General features: G+C 45.8%; 2 protein-coding genes across 2 annotated transcripts; both read right to left on the bottom strand.

The window, feature by feature from the left end:
* Window positions 1-422: 422 nt before the first annotated feature.
* slc20a1a (solute carrier family 20 member 1a) lies at window positions 423-7,356 on the bottom strand. The gene is made up of 11 exons (XM_061673266.1): window positions 7,249-7,356; window positions 5,941-6,483; window positions 5,691-5,831; window positions 5,503-5,588; window positions 5,076-5,172; window positions 4,032-4,151; window positions 3,760-3,948; window positions 3,157-3,625; window positions 1,498-1,683; window positions 1,332-1,416; window positions 423-1,263 (listed from the first exon to the last, which is right to left on the bottom strand). Exons 2-11 carry the CDS (start codon window positions 6,275-6,277, stop codon window positions 1,108-1,110), a joined length of 1,866 nt encoding a protein of 621 aa, XP_061529250.1. The 5' UTR covers window positions 6,278-6,483; window positions 7,249-7,356; the 3' UTR covers window positions 423-1,107.
* Window positions 7,357-10,241: 2,885 nt separating this feature from the next.
* Window positions 10,242-13,723, bottom strand: vgll4l (vestigial like 4 like). Its single transcript, XM_061673265.1, has 5 exons — window positions 13,476-13,723; window positions 12,097-12,217; window positions 11,769-12,012; window positions 11,051-11,132; window positions 10,242-10,930 (listed from the first exon to the last, which is right to left on the bottom strand). Exons 1-5 carry the CDS (start codon window positions 13,540-13,542, stop codon window positions 10,629-10,631), a joined length of 816 nt encoding a protein of 271 aa, XP_061529249.1. The 5' UTR covers window positions 13,543-13,723; the 3' UTR covers window positions 10,242-10,628.
* Between the last annotated feature and the right edge of the window lie 2,752 nt (window positions 13,724-16,475).

The raw sequence follows: 16,475 nt of genomic DNA, 5'->3' as shown, positions 1-16,475 counted from the left end.
CGAGTTTGGCTTCGAAGTGTAAAACCGATTGGTGTCCTTTTTTTGGTTTTGTTTTTGTTTTCCAGAAGAACTCATCAGCTAATATCCCACATTTCGTACAGCTTACATTTTTATCTAGTTAGATGTGCCAAGTGCAGAGAGAAAAGTCTGAATGTAGTGGCGAAGTTGCCGTCATAAACGCCAATTGTCGCCGCACGATAGACAATGAACATCCACTGACATAAAGAAATGGACAAATCTGAACAAAGCGCCGCATACTTTTAAATAATGTATGTAATTGAGTCATTCTTTAAAAAAAAAAAAAAGTTGACGTATATGAGACGTCATCTAATATGAAAGCCCTTCCTCATCTTTAAACCCCCCCACTCTGTCAATGTCAGCATAGATTGAGAATACTGAATTCACTTACGACTGCTCAATCTTTTTATTCTCAGTTGTAAAGTGTATGGAACGATAAATACAGACTAATGAAACATTATATTGTAAAAATGTTACGTCTACATTTACGTTGATTGTTGAGTTGTACAGGTCTACACCACTTCAGTCAGCATATTACAAATATAATTAATTTGGTTTAAAAAACACGGTGGCCGACTGGTTAGAGCGTCAGCCTCACAGTTCTGAAGACCCGGGTTCGATCCCCGGCCCCGCCTGTGTGGAGTTTGCACGTTCTCCCCGTGCCTGCCTGGCTTTTCTCCGGGCACTCCGGTTTCCTCCCACATCCCAAAAACATGCATTCATTGGAGACTCTAAAATTGCCCGTCGGCGTGACTGTGAGTGCGAATGGTTGTTTGTTTGCATGTGCCCTGCGATTGGCTGGCAACCGGTTCAGGGCGTACCCCGCCTCCTGCCCGATGACAGCGGGGATGGGCTCCGGCACGCCCGCGACCCTACTGAGGAGAAGCGGCTCAGAAAATGGATGGACGGACGGACCTCGCTGACAGTGTCAATCAAAACCGCGGCTTGGCCTTACTGCAGAATTACAGTCAATGACGATAACATACTTTATTACATCTTAAAACCCTGAAACAAAGAGCTCATCAACAAGAACTGCTAGCTATTGATTGATCGAGGTGATAACGCACTCAGAAAAAAAAAAGATTGCGATCACAGAATGACGTAAATGAAGAGAGCCATGACGGCAGCGCTGATGAGACCAGCGATGGGAACAGTGACGAACCAGGCGATGAAAATGTTCCGGAACAAATGCCAGTCCACTGATTTCCTTGAGCGAAGCCATCCCACAGCTACCACAGATCCCACCTGTGTTCACACGATAAGGCAACTTTGGATTCAAACACTGAAACATTATTTGTTGCCATGTCCATTACCTTGCAGTGTGTGGTGCTGACAGGAAGCCCGACATTCGACGCCACAACAACTGTTAGGGCGGAGGCCAGCTCGATGCTGAAGCCGCTAAAATGGAAGATCGTACGGAAACACGCTTGAACGTGTCAAGTTGTAATGAGTGTGAGGCAACGGAGTACGGAGTCATACCTAGAGGGTGTGATGGGCGTAAGGTCTTTGCCCATGGTCTGAATCACCCTGCGGCCCCATACCCAGAGCCCCACGCAGATGCCTACGCTGCCGTAGAGAAGGAGCCAGATAGGAGTCGGTGCATTGGATGCAACAGAACCGCTCTCGTACAAAAGCCACAGGGCCAAAAGGGGACCGATAGCATTGCTAGAGAGAGAGAGAGAGAGAGAGAAAAACCTTCGTTGTGAATCAAATGACAAAAAAAAAAAAAAAAAAACACATCCTTTTCCATTTGGGGGTAGTGGAGTAGTGCTCCATTAAATGGCACTGTGGTTCTAAATGCTTATGTGTTTTATGCAGGTGCATCTCTATTATAATATCGTATTAATCGTCATTTATTTTGGTCGTTTCATTCAAAAAGTGAAACTCTATATAGAGAGATTCATTATATACATGGGGAAAAAAATGACAGCTCAGAAACGATGCATTTTACTTGGCCGTCTGCGGAGCGTGGCCCCTTGGCTGCTGTTTAACTAAACATTTTGCGGTTCTGTAGCAGAAAATAATCCTTTTTAACCTCATCTCTACCATCTTTTATTCTCCACCGACTCGCATTCAAAACAGAATCAAAACGTTCGAGCATCACGCGGGGGCGGGGCATAGCCTACGTCAAAGATTCTCAACTGGTGGGTCGGGACCCCAAAGTGTGTCGCGGAGTCATTTTGGTTTGGCCGCAGACAGCTGTAGTGAAAAGAACATTACTTGTAGCTGTATTCTGATTTTATTTTTTTTCAGTACAATACAGAAGCGTGCCAAGTTCCCACACGGAACACAGTAGGGGACTGTCAAGAAATGGGACTTCCTTGCTCTCTAGCTACTAGTTCACTCTGTAAACAAATACAGTGTGCAGCTCAGCCTCTGACTGTCTTGGCAAGCAATATGCATTTGGCAGTCCACCCAACTGCTTTGAAAGGGCATTTAAAAATATAATATACTAGACGTGTTTTCTGTGGCTATTTTTAAACGTTTGAATTTGAAAAGGAAAATGTGGGTACCCAGGATGACAACAGTTGAGAACCACTGGCCCAGGTCCGAGCCAAGTGACAACGCTGTTGTTGTAATGCAGAATTCCAGCCTAGGGGGCGACAGAAGCCGTGCACTGCAGCTTGAACGTCATTTTGATTGTAACGGTACAAGATCTTGAGATGGAGACTTTTGGATTTTTGTGAACTGCAAGCTACAATCAACAAAAGTATAACAAATCAAATCTTATTTCAATCTGCATCGAATGAATCTGTATCATAAGTTTCATCTTTGAACAGCAGTAACTGAAGAAATAACTAAAGTTTTGTCCAGTGTTGACTTTAAATTAGTTTTTCTTAGATTGACCTGTAATATACTAGAATTGAAAGTGTCCCGCAATCATTACCGTCTTGTCCGTCTTGTCGGCGGTTGTCGCCAAAGAAACCGCATAGTGTACGCCATCTTTTTTAATTGGGCTTTGGTATGTTAACGATTGAGCCCCAAATTCTTGTTACACAAATTCTTGGCGCACCTCCATTCGTGTGCTGTCTAACAAGAAGTAACGGCCGTTATTTTATGAGCGAATGTGCAGACTTTGTTGTTTGTGTGGTTTAGTAGCATTGTAAATGACTCAAATAGATGCTATTCCAATCGTACCTGACATCATTCCCACCATGTGCAAAGGAGCCAAAGCACGCCGTTAGTATCTGAAGGAACTGAAAAAGGGAGGAAACGGCTGGTTGCTCGAGCTCGAGCTCATCTTCCTCGGGAGGACTCTCCCAAGCAGCCTCCTGCGTCACGCTGGCATCCTTGACTGAACTTCCTCTGCTCATTGCCGAATTGGAGCTGCTGTAGCTGTCCACTCGGGACCGCCTCCTCCAGTCGTCGTTGTCCTTGTTCTTAGCTTCTCCCTGGATGCCGTAGATGGCCATGGTGTAGGAGGTGTAGCTGTTGTTTCTCCGAATGGGCCGCTCCTCTGCGTCACCGTCACCGATGCGGTCGCCCACCTTCGCCATGTGCAGCTTGTGGAGCAGGTCTTTGTAGAGACCCGAGTCTTTCTGGATTGCGTGCAGTCCTCCGCTGTGAGGGTCTGTGATCGTCACGGGACCGACATTGCTATCTAGTCCTGTAAACCATAACGTAGATCATCTCGTTTCATTTGTCAACTTTCCTCTGCGCCGTCCGAATTTGTTTCACTCGTTCAAAGGCAGTGCGTATGGAAACAACGCAAATTCGTTCAGTCAACGCAATCTTTCTCACCATTACTGACATCCGAGTCTTTGGCTTCCATGTCCAGGTCAGCCTCTTCTGAGCCTCCGAGTTTAAAAGCAACATTCTGAGTGTCTTTTGGAGGGCTCCGAGGCCGAGGGTGGTGGGGCGAAGCTGCGGCCACTGCTTGAGCGTTCTTCTCCATCAGAGGAACCTCACAGGGAGCAGCACCTATTTTTTCTTCTCAACATCCGCACGAAACGTCTTCAGCTGCGCACTTGCAGCGCAGTCATTTGTGTTTTAGTCAAAAAGCATCTACTCACGTTTGATTTTCCTCTTCAGCCGTGGACAGACGACAAACCAAACGAGCAATGCTGTGACGACACCGCATCCTAGCGAGATGCACAGCGTACCCCACCATGGCAGCCTGTCGAATCCCAACACTATGCGCAAATTCCCCAAAAAAAAAAGGCGCATTTCCATCTTCGAGAACGGCATCTTTAATTACAGTAATTCACAAACATTGTCTGCTCCTAAAGCTGAAACAGGTAAGAACATTTCTAAAAAAAAAAACAAACTCTCGCATTATATTAAAAGACCATGCATTATAATCTTTTTTGTTTTTTAAGTAAGCGTTATCTGCTGAAACCAAGCCAGTAATGCTGCTGCATCTTCCAAATAACTATTGTCAGAAATTATTTTTTTTGGTTTTTATTTTATTTTCAAATCAGTCTTTATGTCTAGTACATGTGCTGTATTAATGTATAGATTCCAAATTTTCTGCATGACGTTTTTTGCCCAAAAGTAATACTGTATAATAATATATATATAATATATAATAATTTGGTGAACGTCCTTGCTGACAACAATATCAGTAAACGTACACCCGTCTACGAGAAAAGGGGCTTGCAGTCCTCTGATAAGATTTCAGTTTGTTCCGGACTCTGGTCAGAGAACTTTTTTGTTGCGAGCATGCAATCGTTCAATATTCTTATGCTGAGTAACTTCATTTTGGAATTTGGTCAATTAAATTTGAGCAATGACAAATATTCCCTTACTGACCTTTTTTTTTTTTTTTTTTTTTAATTTTGTAGACAACTGCAGGTTAAAAAAGAGAAAAAAAAACTTTATGGGTGTATAGCATATCTTTAAAATTCCATCACCCACGTGTGTGCGGACATTAGGGCTTTCTGCAATCCTTTGATAGATGATAAATACTGCAGTGGACGTGTGTGCAGGGGATATGAGGTAGGATAGGATCAGTGGAAAAAGCCACTCCTCTTGTGTTTCTACATACTGTTGCAGTAGTTATGGTTATAGTTCGCTACGTTCCACTCTGGTGTAGTGGGTGGTGTGGAGGCACTCACTCGGTCCTCCTGTAAACATGATGGAGAGCACGTTGATCCCCACAGTGATTGAGTAGAACACCGGAAGAGCTTGGAGGCCATTGGGCAGCGGGTCAGCCTGCGGCATTTCATAGGTGAACACTTAATAAGCAAGTAGGTGTCAAGGTTCTGTAGTTTGCCAAGTTCATTTAAGAGTGATTTTACATAATTTGGAGCATTTTTTTTCAAATATACTTCAAATTGGCCATCATCAACCAAAACAGCCCAAATGTTGCTCAATCATTGCCTCATTGCGGGGACATTCTTCTCCATTTCTTAAAGGTTTGTAAACAGTCGCTGCACTTTAATGCTGTGTCACTCCTGCAAAAGTATTTTACTTAGCTGGGGATGTGTTCGTGCCTGACAACAGAACCAATTGAAATGACAATGAATAAATGAGATGTCTCACCTGATTAAGAATGAATTTGCGAACAAAATAAAAGAGAATCCCTGACAAGATGCCGGACAGCAATGGCGACAGGAACCAAGAGGCCACTGCCCCCCCACAAAAAAAACATAATCATCAGTTTTTAAAAACATGTCCAATTCACATACCGCGTGTGGTTAAAAAAACAAACAAACAACTAAAGGTATCACCTATGCGGAGAAGCTCCACCCATTTGACCCCATGATGACCCCTGGCCACCATGGAAAAACCCACCGTGGCTCCGACAATGCAGTGAGTTCCAGAAATGGGCAGCCTCAGGAACGATGCCACCAACTGCCACACGGCAGAGCCTGTAAAAGCAGAACAGGGCCTGTGCTCAAAAAGCTGCGAAACCCCTGCGAAGATGTCTCAAGTTCTCGACAAGTCGTAAGAACAGACCGCAGTGATCTGAATGCTCACCGCACATTGCGCTTATCGACCCCGCCATAAGGACGTGTTCGGAGCCGTTGTACATCTGGACGTCAACGATGCCCTTCCGGATGGTCTCGCTGACCTTGGCCCCCAGCAGGACCGAGCCCACCGTCTCAAAGACGGTCGCCAGGACGCAGGCCCGTCGCAAGGTGACCACCCCGGAGCCGACCGCCGTACCGAAGGAGTTGGCCACGTCGTTGGCCCCGACGGAAAAAGCCAGGACGAAGGCAATTACAAAGCCCAATATCAAGAGCCACAAGTAAGCGGACGTGTCCCGCTCAGAGGCCTGAGCCGCCGTGGTTGGCAGCAGTGTGCTGGAATCCATCGGTGACTTGCAAACTGGACGTTTTAATCCAAGAGTCGGTTGAGCGGGGTCGTATGCGATGACTGTTGTACAGATATTCGTGCGATGCGGTCACGGATCGCTATCTCGGTATGCGCGGCTTGTCCACGGGGCTCCAAACAAGATGCGAGGGTTTCCGGAAGACCGGAATGACATCCATCGTGACAGCAAACCTGCGGTGAGACGTGCTGCCAAAACACAAGTGTCGTACGTGTCGCTCAACAATAATTCCTTGTTAGTGCATCAACAAAGAACAGCTTACAGACCAATGGGAGAGCCATAAATGATTGTTCTTACATTTACAATATTTGATCAAGACTCTAAAATTGTATGAGTTTGATCAAGGCGACATTTCGATTTGACCGCTTCAGTAATTGTGGGAAAAAGGGAAGCGCCCACGTGAATGTCATCGCTCGTGAGAGGAATGTTAAAGCACAACTCTTGTTATCTGTCGAAGCAGTTTTGGTGGCGGGCAAGGGGGTGCGTTCAAGCGTGGGACACGCTTCTGACTTCACCGAGCGTAACGCACTTACATTAATTGATACCAACAACAGAAGCGACAAGCCCAATGGACTCACAGTAACACAGACATCAGGTGACATTGTACTCGATTGAAGTTTTTGAGTCATAGAGTACTGTTATGTTGTGAATTACTCAATGGATCAGTTTTATCTTTTTAGCAGTTTGCCTGTGACAGTGATATAATGATAGAATTGCACCAACACTGGCTCTGCTTCAAAATAAAATATCAGAAACGAGTGCTTGGGAGCTGGGAAAAAGTGCTCCTTTCAAAGTTGTCAGGAGTCGGCTTTTAAGAACAAAGTCGCCGTCACAATCGAAAATATAGTGGCATTTTAATCTCCTCAGCTGCTCTTGCGTAACACAAATGGAGCAGCGTGATGGCAAAAAGACAAGCGAGCAAGCACGGGACAGGAAAAACAGTTTGTACTCACATTTGAGCCAGGAGTGACTGTTTACTCTGTTCTTTGTTGTGTGTCGCCGCCTCAGTGAGCTGAACGCAAAGTGCGGCCCGTACGCCCGCAGTGGCTGTCTGCACTGTTGGAAGGTGCCTGGCGGTCTCCAGTTTATATACCGAGGTAGGTTGCGTGCACGCCTTTTCACTCTGGTCATGAGACTTGTGCTGTCCGTAGCTAATGTGTGGCCTGTTGGTTTTCACCCCTCAAATTAATTGCACTGGTCTTAAAGGCATATCTGTGGAAAGAAGAGAGGAACCCCAAAATGACTGGGGGGGGGGGGGGGGGGCGGGGGGGTTCCCCATCACAGGGAGTTGCATTTGAATACACTGCTTTTTTTTCCTTTAAAAATAAAACAAAAATATGAATTATTTAGGCTATATACATTTTTAGACGTGCATCTTAAAGCAGGGGTGTCCAACTCATTTTGTCATCGTAATTATGACTTCCCTCAGAGGGCCGCTACAACTGCGAACCCATATAAACGAAGGATGAGCTCATATACTGTGAATTACAGACAGTATACACAACACGTTGATGAATAACCAGTTTTGAAATCAGAAGCCAACTATTACATTTCTTTTCAAAGTGGGATTGGTAACAAACAAAAAAATGCGTGCAAATATCTCAATGGTATTACACCAGAACACAATGAGCAATTTTGGTTTGCTTTCGCGGGCCACATAAAATGATGTGGCGGGCCAGATCTGGCCCCCGGGCCACCAGTTTGACACCGGTCTCTTCAAGGGTGCTTTTGTTTCAGATCGACCCTAACCCATTTATAGCAACCCTTTTTGTCACGATTAACAGACACCGTGTCGAATGCATGTTCTTCAAACTTTGTTTCTTCTTTTTTTTTTTTTAAGAACATGGTGGGGTAAAAGGTCATCAATGCATAAGTATAGAGTAATATGCTAATCAGCATATGTTTATCCGAACAAGAGCCCAACTGATTTGGATAAGAATAAATCTACGCATGTCTTCAATTGTTTTGTCAGTGTTGCAGGACGGGATTTACTTTCCCCCTTGAAGTCCCAGGAACCATGTACGACTCTATGAGAAATGTCTAGGTCTCTAGCCTATGCGAACTGAAGTATAATAAACTAAGCAGTCCACTACGGCCTGCGTGGGTGACTGAGGGGATATAGGTGTCACCATGCAAAAAAGTGAAGCCATCTCAAAATGTGTTACTGTTCAACCTGTCACGCACCCGCTAATGACTCCTACTGAGAAAACGGAATCAAGCTTCGCCGAGTGTCAGCAAAATCGACTTGTTTCCGAAATGCTCCGTTGCTTCCAAATCTGCTGATAGCTTCCTCCGTATTACTCATTTATTTAGTGACTCTTGTATGAGGCTGTTAATGGGCCGGAATCGTTTGCCATTTCTGCACAGGAAGTGACCTCTTCCAATGAGACCGACACTTTGGATAGTTTCAGAAAAGTTTGAACAGCATGTGTTTTCAGATAATGCTTTGAAAGTCATTTTGAAGAGCATTTTACCCCAACATTAGACGATGATGATGGTAAATTCTGGAACAAAGAGCCCCGGATTTTGCCTGTGTAAACTGCCTCCGTTTGCCATCGATAAACGCATGCGTATATTGCAGCTCATTTATTCTACTTAACTCTTTATTTTTATTCTTGAGTTTTTTTTCAGTTTTCAATGCGCTCATATCTAGGTCGCGCGAGTTCCCGTTGTTTCCTCATTGGCGGTTGCGTTTCCTGCCTGGCAGATTTGATATTCTGACAGTTGGAAATGTTTCTTGACATGATTCCTAATTATACTTTCCTGAGGTTTTTGTCAAATTTTCTGGGCTTATACTCTTACAGTGTAATTGCCACTGTCTGCGTAATACTCTGATAAACATTGTTTTGGTCTGTATTCCAGGTGTAGCAATTTGCAATCTAAAGATAAAGTCTATAGGCAGTGCATTTAATTTCTAATATACACTCACCAGAAACAATATTAGATACACCTGCATTGTCTAATAAGATGCAATATTCATTATATCATTATCATTGGAATTGTTTTATTCATTATAAAGGTATGGTGTGATTTGAAGCGATCTCATTCTATCCTCAAACTCACGTTGTTGCTATTCATGTAATTGCCTCTAGATGGAGCCCGAGCCCCTACACGCCCTCCCCAGGGCGACTCCTGCTGCTTTAGCACTTAGTGATGACAAACAACAATTGTCGATTCACTCCCTGGATGTGCGTAAGGGAGGTGGAGGTTGGAGGTGCAAAAGGAATGTGCTATTTTCATATAGACTGGAGTTTGAGACATTCAGATGGAAACATTTATCTCCCTGAATTGTGACACATCATTCATGAAACACCACTTCTTTAAATATATATATATATATATATATATCATATATATATATCATATATAAAATGAATGAAGTAGCAGTAAAGTCATAGTAAACCTTTTGAACAAGATCATATTTAAGGCCGGACAAGATAGGGCATGCAAATAAGTAACTGAAGCGCGCGACTAGTTCTCAAGCCCAACCCTTCCCGCTCCCCTCTTCCCTCCCTCCCATCCCTCGCCAAACAGGATCTGTGGGATCTCACAGTCCTTTTCTCAGGAGACAGGAATGTCAGAACACAAGGTCTTGTGCATGTTGTGACACGCAGGCTACGTTGCCCTGAATTTACAGTAAAAAGTCCAGACTGTGTTGCTCACACATCTCTTTAATTTCCCCCTTTGTGAGTGGCAACATTTCTCATTTCGTCAAGAGGGCACCTGACGTCTCTCAGACGCAAACTGACTCAGTGCCCTTCACACTTGTCTGGTGCCCTGCCCTTCCCACTTTTAACCACATCTCAATACTCACCTTCCCAGAAGGGTTTTTGCTTGCCCCCCGCCCCCCAAAAAAATGCCACATCATTGGCAACTTGTGAGTGAGTGAGTCCTTACAAATAAATTGAAAAAAGTTGTTCATTTATACATATTTTTATTTGCATGTATTCCAAACTTTTCAAAGCCTTTCAAAGTGTCATCACAATAATACACGTGAAATATAGGCCTGCCAGGTAAACCTTGGAGATGAAAGCAATATAAATATAAGACGACGAAATGCAGTGTGACATTACAAGAAACAAACACAGGAAATGTGAAGGAATAATTTGATGATTCTTCAATCGTACCAGCATCTATCTCAGATATTACCGGTAAACTGAAGAAAGTCACGTAACAAGACGATCCCAGCCGATGCCACAATTGTCTGCATCAGTGAAGGCACACGGCGGTCCAATCCGACGGCAGCCCCAAAAACCTTTGCGGTGGTCAACGCGCGGCGTGGAAAACGTGCTATGCTAAAAGTCAATTCCCTGCCAAGGTCAGAGGTCATATTTCAGTTAATTGACCAGTGGCTGGAGGCCGGCGGCGATTTGCTTGCGGATTCTTTAATGGACGAATGTGGGCTTTGCATGTAGGCCGGGGAGTGAGTCATGCTCGGACTGCTGGGGGGTGTGGATGAGCAGGAGGACGACTTGGACTTAATCTGCAGCCACTTATCTCCCAAGGCCTTGGCGAAATGGTCATCGACCGACACGCTGATGGAGAGCTGCTGGGAGTGACTTTTCTGGTAATTTGCTCCCAGGCTCCTCTGGAAATGCTCCTCAACCACGTGGTCGTAGTTGCATTTGGAGATGACTGAGATGGAAAACGTGGGAAGAGACAAGTTGAACACAGAGCCTCCGGCGATTTTGGGGGGATTTAAATTGTGACGCTCAAACGGGATCATGGGCGCTCGATCGCAAGCGCGAGACGCACCTGATGACGGACTCTGGTGGACATCGGAGCTCCCGGTGGGCTTTCTTAATGAGGAGACACAAGTGATCACAGAGGGACGTATCTGGGGGGGAGGGAATACAAATCAAAGTTATTTCAAACTAGAATGTCAGAGTGTGACCTTTGGAAAGTCATAACGATGAAACTTGGTGTAGAAAACCCACTTGATTTCCATGACATTTGTTTTGAATTTGTTAAATGAATGTTATTTATGCTTGCATCATATCTAGAAGGTGGTATCATCTTTGATGATCTCCCAAGCAGTTTTAGAGAAATGGCTATTTGAAGTTAGTATTAAAATTCTCCGAATAAATCTCTCAAAAACCGTGTCCAAATTTAATATGAAAAGCAAATGATTTGAAAACTGCTTGAACAGGTTTGCCAACAGATCCCCCGCAGTACATAAACAGTTCAAAGTGAGAGACGTTTGTTTGGTCTTGTTGGTGGCATTCCTTCCCTCCATTACTGACATTGTCTTCGCGAATCTAGCTAGGTCGCATAGCTCGGACAAGCTGGGGCTTGCGCGTGTACAGCTGGATTCACGAGGCAAATGTACCACAATGCTGGTTCGCCTGGAGCTACATACTGAGACGACAAAGACAAACTGTATTCAGTAGACTTGCCATCTATAGTTGATGACATCCGGATTGACCTTGAAATGAGATCTGTTTGTTTGTTTTCTCTCCTCCAAATCCATTACCTGGCTCTGACTTGTGCCGGCGTTTTTAGCCTTCCCTTCTGTGCTCTCTGGGTCCTTTCTGGGTTTCTTGATGAGGGCAAGAGGTTCATCCAGGACTGGGGTGTAGTACACATGAGAGGGCAGAGGGCTGCTGGAACTGGGTGTTGGGCTCCAGGTGGAAGTGGGACTTTGGGGGCTATTCAACGCCACCGGTGCTGCCTTCTGCGCAGCTTTGCCATTGCTTCTGCTCATCACCCTCTCACGCCTGAAATAGACCCACAACCAAAGCGATGTTGATATGAGAAATGTGGAAATGAAGTGTGAGCTGGAACTCAACTACTGCACCAACCTTTCCTCCAAAGTGAGACATCTTTCATGGCTGCGCTTGCGTTTGGGATAAACTGTTGGGGTTCGGGTCCGCTCGTTTGTCATATGTCTGAATCTGTCCTCGCTCCTCTGGTGAGGCTGACCTGAAGAGAAAAAAAAATACAGATATAAGAATGGGAGGCTTTCTCACACTCTGCCAAATATGTCATTCATTTGCTCGAAAAAAGACCCAAGTGTTCTGATAGGTCGCATATGGGACTAAAGACTTGAATTTGACAGAAGGGCTGCTTGTTTTTAGCCACAACATTAGGATGCATGTCAGTCTTCTCGTGCGAAAAAGGTTTTTTTGTTGTTTAGCTTTTCCCGGGCTCCCCGTTAATTGCAAACTCCGTTAAGTTGCAAAACCCGATCGACCTGATCTGTGAGCGTTACAACACTACACAGCTGATTCGATGCTAACGGTAAATGTTGTTTTTCTGCATAATGCTGGCATTTGTCCCGGTTACGCCTTCAAAGGGGCAAGCAACACGTTTTGCAATCATGGACAAACCCACATTTGTGTCTGTTTTGAGTGCATATTGTATTGTCGAGGCTTTCACAGATTCCATTTCAGCAGACACAAAAGTTGAGCCACGGCTACTATAGCTAAGTAGCTCGTACTATGCTCTCGTCATATTTGCAATTTGAGACTTTGTGTGATGAATCTACGCGTCATTCACTACTACAGTGTATTCAATTTGCCCTCATGTTGCGAAACAACATGCAAGGTAAATGACCGAATGTGTATTGAGACATTTGAGAGTTTTCTTTGGCTGCCGTTTGCACCCGTTGCTCAGTTAACGCGTTCAAATTCGCATTGCTGCCACCCCTTCAATGATATGCAAATCATGCAGTTAATGCTGCCGCAAGCTGACGTTATGATCTATTTTGCATCGTATATATAAAAGGCCGTTCCGTTCACAGAGCCTTCACGCCTGCTGGGCGCTCCCGACACTCCGTGAGCTGCTCCCACACACGTAGTGCCTTTGTGGAGGGAAGGGGGCGGCTTAACCACACCTATGCTGATTTTCTACAGCCTCGGGCATGGATATTTGCCCTCATTAGGAAAAGAACATGGCGCGTGAGCCTTTTATTTGTTCTTTAAATGATCACCAAAACCCAACTCGGGTTCAACATGGAAACACAAATGATGATGTTCTAATCTCGGACGTTTGGGAGGAATTGCCTGTTCCTTACGAAATTACAGCACTTACGGTGTAGGATGTTGCGCAAACATAACAATGACAGTTTAATAACAGAAAAGGATGATTCTGTGATCATCGTGTTAAACTGAAACAACTCAACCATAGTACAATATATATTATGTATATTAAGGCTTTCAGAGCAAAAAGCAGCGCTTACCCTCTAAAATGTAGACCTTGAAGCCGCTGCTCATGCGAGTAATGTAGTGGAAGTTGGCCACAGCCATGTCTGCGTTCCTTTTCCCAAGTGCAGTCCAGAAGAGGAAAAGAAGACCGGACTGCTGGAGAATGCCTCAGTTGTGGACGGTGTTGGGAAAGGGAATGAGAGTGTGGGTCTGAGCTCTCAGCCAGGCAACGTATCAGGTGAGGGCAAACAGAAGATGAGGCTCCCCTGGGACGCATTCCCTGCATTCCGATTGGCTACTGGGAGAGCCAATCAAAGGCTCTGCATTACACTGTGTTGTTGTTGTCCTTCAGGAGGAATGCGGGCTCAGGTAGAAGATTGGGCCTGGATCTCGGTGGCCGATAAATGGCACAATGCTGACGACGGCGCCGGCGTGCTGCGCGCGCTCTTCTGCACAAATGACACTCGTCGATCTACAGCGTCTTCGTTTCTCCTTGGGGCATGAAGAAAGTCAAGTGAAGGGTTTTTTTTTTTGTTTTTTTTTTGTGCCCCAGCACCTGAACCAACACCCCCTCCCCCTTCCCCTCGGGACTGCAATCTCACCAAACTGCATTTTCCACATGCCGAGCCCACCAGACTTCCAAGGCCTCCGACAACCTGCCCATACACGCGCACATCTGCCAAGTGCCACAGTGCTGAGCCGCAGTTTTTATTTTTGCATCCCCGCCACAATAAAGACTCCCGAGTCCTGGAAATGTTACCCCTGCATGAGGACAAACTGAAACTGAGCAATGCCTTTTGGGGTCTTTGTGACATATAGAATGTAAAAGCACTACAATGCTACGCTCAGCAAGACTGGGTCAAAAAGTCGTCAAAAGTGCTCATTCGTGGCCTAAAGTGACAACACGTGCAACGTGTTGAATACATTTAGCTCAATAGCGCCCTCCCTGGGCACGCTTAGCAATGGCACCAGCCGCTCCACAATAAATGTACCGCTAGAAATTTGTCCATAGCTGCGTCTGAAGCCTTTTGACCTCGCGCCAAACTTTTCTTGTACAAAGTGTCCTGGGGCCCATTCAAATATTTACAATGCATATGTTCAAAGGATGTTACTCTGGTTTGATAAGGACTCCATAACTAAATCCACTAACAGTATAACAAAACACGCTAAAACCTTCATCCGGACGGTAAACGGACAAACAATTCGTTGCACAAACCGAGCCGCTACGAGAACGAACGTGAAGTCTCAAGTCAGGCTTCAGTGCTTTGTTGGGTAACGTGAGTCCACACTTCACACAAACACAAAGCCGTCCTTTGGAGTCCAGAGTCTACTTTCGCATGAAAGGTTTGCCATCATTTTTGTTTTGTCTTTTTTGTTGTTGTTGTTTTCCTTTCGAAAATGCATCCATAACTTTAACGGCTGGCTAAGTGTCTTCTCCTCCTTACGATTGACCTTGCAACCAACCCTCAAGGTGACACCTGCGGGTAGGATTCGCTCGCCGAGAACTTTTTTGTTTCACAACATTACTGAACCAAGGCACATATTTTGCATGAGAAAAAGCTCCCATTTACGCCCCCCCCCCCCCCCAAAAAAAAAAAAGTCAAGTATGTATGCAAAAATGATGATTTCGTTTCAATTTACTCACATATTTACTAAGTGTAAAATCTGGGCCTGTAGTTGAACAAGAAGCTATTACAATGTTGTATGATTGGCATTAGGTGGATACACAATGATTGTGCCCTCCGCCATCTAGTGGAAGAACATTTAGTTGTTCTGAACGTCCCTCGATGTCCCTGGCATGCCTAATACATATTCATTCATTCATTTTACACTCATCTGGACAATGATATTTTTTTCATTCAAAGCAATAACATAATGGACGACACTCCCAAGTGGACTGAAAAACTGCATATATTTGAAAACATTATCCACCATCCGGCATCTCAGGAGGGGGAAGCGGTGCACCGTCAACACTGTGTGTAGCGGGGATGGGGCGCCGCTGACCTCCAATCGGGACGTTGTGAGTCGGTGGGGAGAATACTTCGAAGACCTCCTCAATGCCACCGACACGGCGTCCCATGAGGAAGCAGAGTCTGGGTTCTCGGAGGCGGGCTCTCCTATCTCTGGGGTTGAGGTCATCGAGGGTGGTTAAAAAGCTCCTAAAGGCCCTGGATGCCGTAGGGCCGTCCTGGTTGACACGCCTCTGCAACATCGCGCGGACATCGGGGACAGTGCCTCTGGATTGACAGACTGGGGTGGTGGTCCCCCTTTTTAAGAAGGCGGACCGGAGGGTGTGTTCCAACTACAGGGGGGATCACACTCCTCAGCCTCCCTGCTAAGGTCTATTCTGGGGTGCTGGAGAGGAGGGTCCGTCGAGAAGACGTTCGACCGTGTCCCTCCTGGAGTCCTGTGGGGGGTGCTTCGGGAGTATAGGGTACCGAACCCCCTGATACGGGCTGTTCGGTCCCCGTATGACCGGAGTCGGAGTTTGGTTTGCGTTGCTGGCAGTAAGTCGGACTCGTTTCCGGTGAGGGTTGGACTCCGCCAAGGCTGCCCTTTGTCACCGATTCTGTTCGTAACTTTTATGGACAGAATTTCTAAGCGCAGCCGAGGCGTAGAGGGGGTCCGGTTTGGTGGCCTCAGTATTGCTTCTCTGCTTTTTGCAGATGATGTGGTTCTGTTGGCTTCATCAGGCAGTGACCTCCAACTCTTACTGGAGCGGTTCACAGCCGAGTGCGAAGCGGCTGGGATGAGAATCGGCACCTCCAAATCTTATACCGTCGTCCTCAGTCGCAAAAGGGCGGCGTGCCCTCTCCGGGTCGGGGATGAGATCCTGCCCCAAGTGGAGGAGTTCAAGTATCATGGGCGTCGTGTTCACGAGTGAGGGAAGAATGGAACGGGAGATCGACAGGCGGATCGGTGCGGCGCCTGCAGTGATGCGGACTTTGTATCGGTCCGTTGTGGTGAAGAAGAAGCTAAGGCGAAGCTTTTGGATTTACCAGATGAGGTGGCTGGGGCGTCTGATTCGGATGCCT

This window comes from Phycodurus eques, chromosome 3 (genome assembly GCF_024500275.1).
Source record: "Phycodurus eques isolate BA_2022a chromosome 3, UOR_Pequ_1.1, whole genome shotgun sequence".
NCBI classification, from domain to species: domain Eukaryota; kingdom Metazoa; phylum Chordata; class Actinopteri; order Syngnathiformes; family Syngnathidae; genus Phycodurus; species Phycodurus eques.
This window is presented reverse-complemented; position numbering and strand designations above follow the sequence as displayed.

Excerpts from the sequence above, each read along its gene's own strand:
- slc20a1a (XM_061673266.1), bottom strand. The coding sequence starts at position 6,277 with ATGGATTCCAGCACACTGCTGCCAACCACGGCGGCTCAGGCCTCTGAG. Across the intron at positions 3,949-4,031 it reads GCTGAAGAGGAAAATCAAAC|AAAAAATAGGTGCTGCTCCC; the intron begins GTGAGTAGATGC and ends GATGTTGAGAAG. Across the intron at positions 1,684-3,156 it reads CATGGTGGGAATGATGTCAG|CAATGCTATCGGTCCCCTTT; the intron begins GTACGATTGGAA and ends CTCTCTCTCTAG.
- vgll4l (XM_061673265.1), bottom strand. The coding sequence starts at position 13,542 with ATGGCTGTGGCCAACTTCCACTACATTACTCGCATGAGCAGCGGCTTC. Across the intron at positions 11,133-11,768 it reads CCGGCACAAGTCAGAGCCAG|ATACGTCCCTCTGTGATCAC; the intron begins GTAATGGATTTG and ends CCTCCCCCCCAG. Across the intron at positions 10,931-11,050 it reads CCACCAGAGTCCGTCATCAG|TCATCTCCAAATGCAACTAC; the intron begins GTGCGTCTCGCG and ends TTTCCATCTCAG.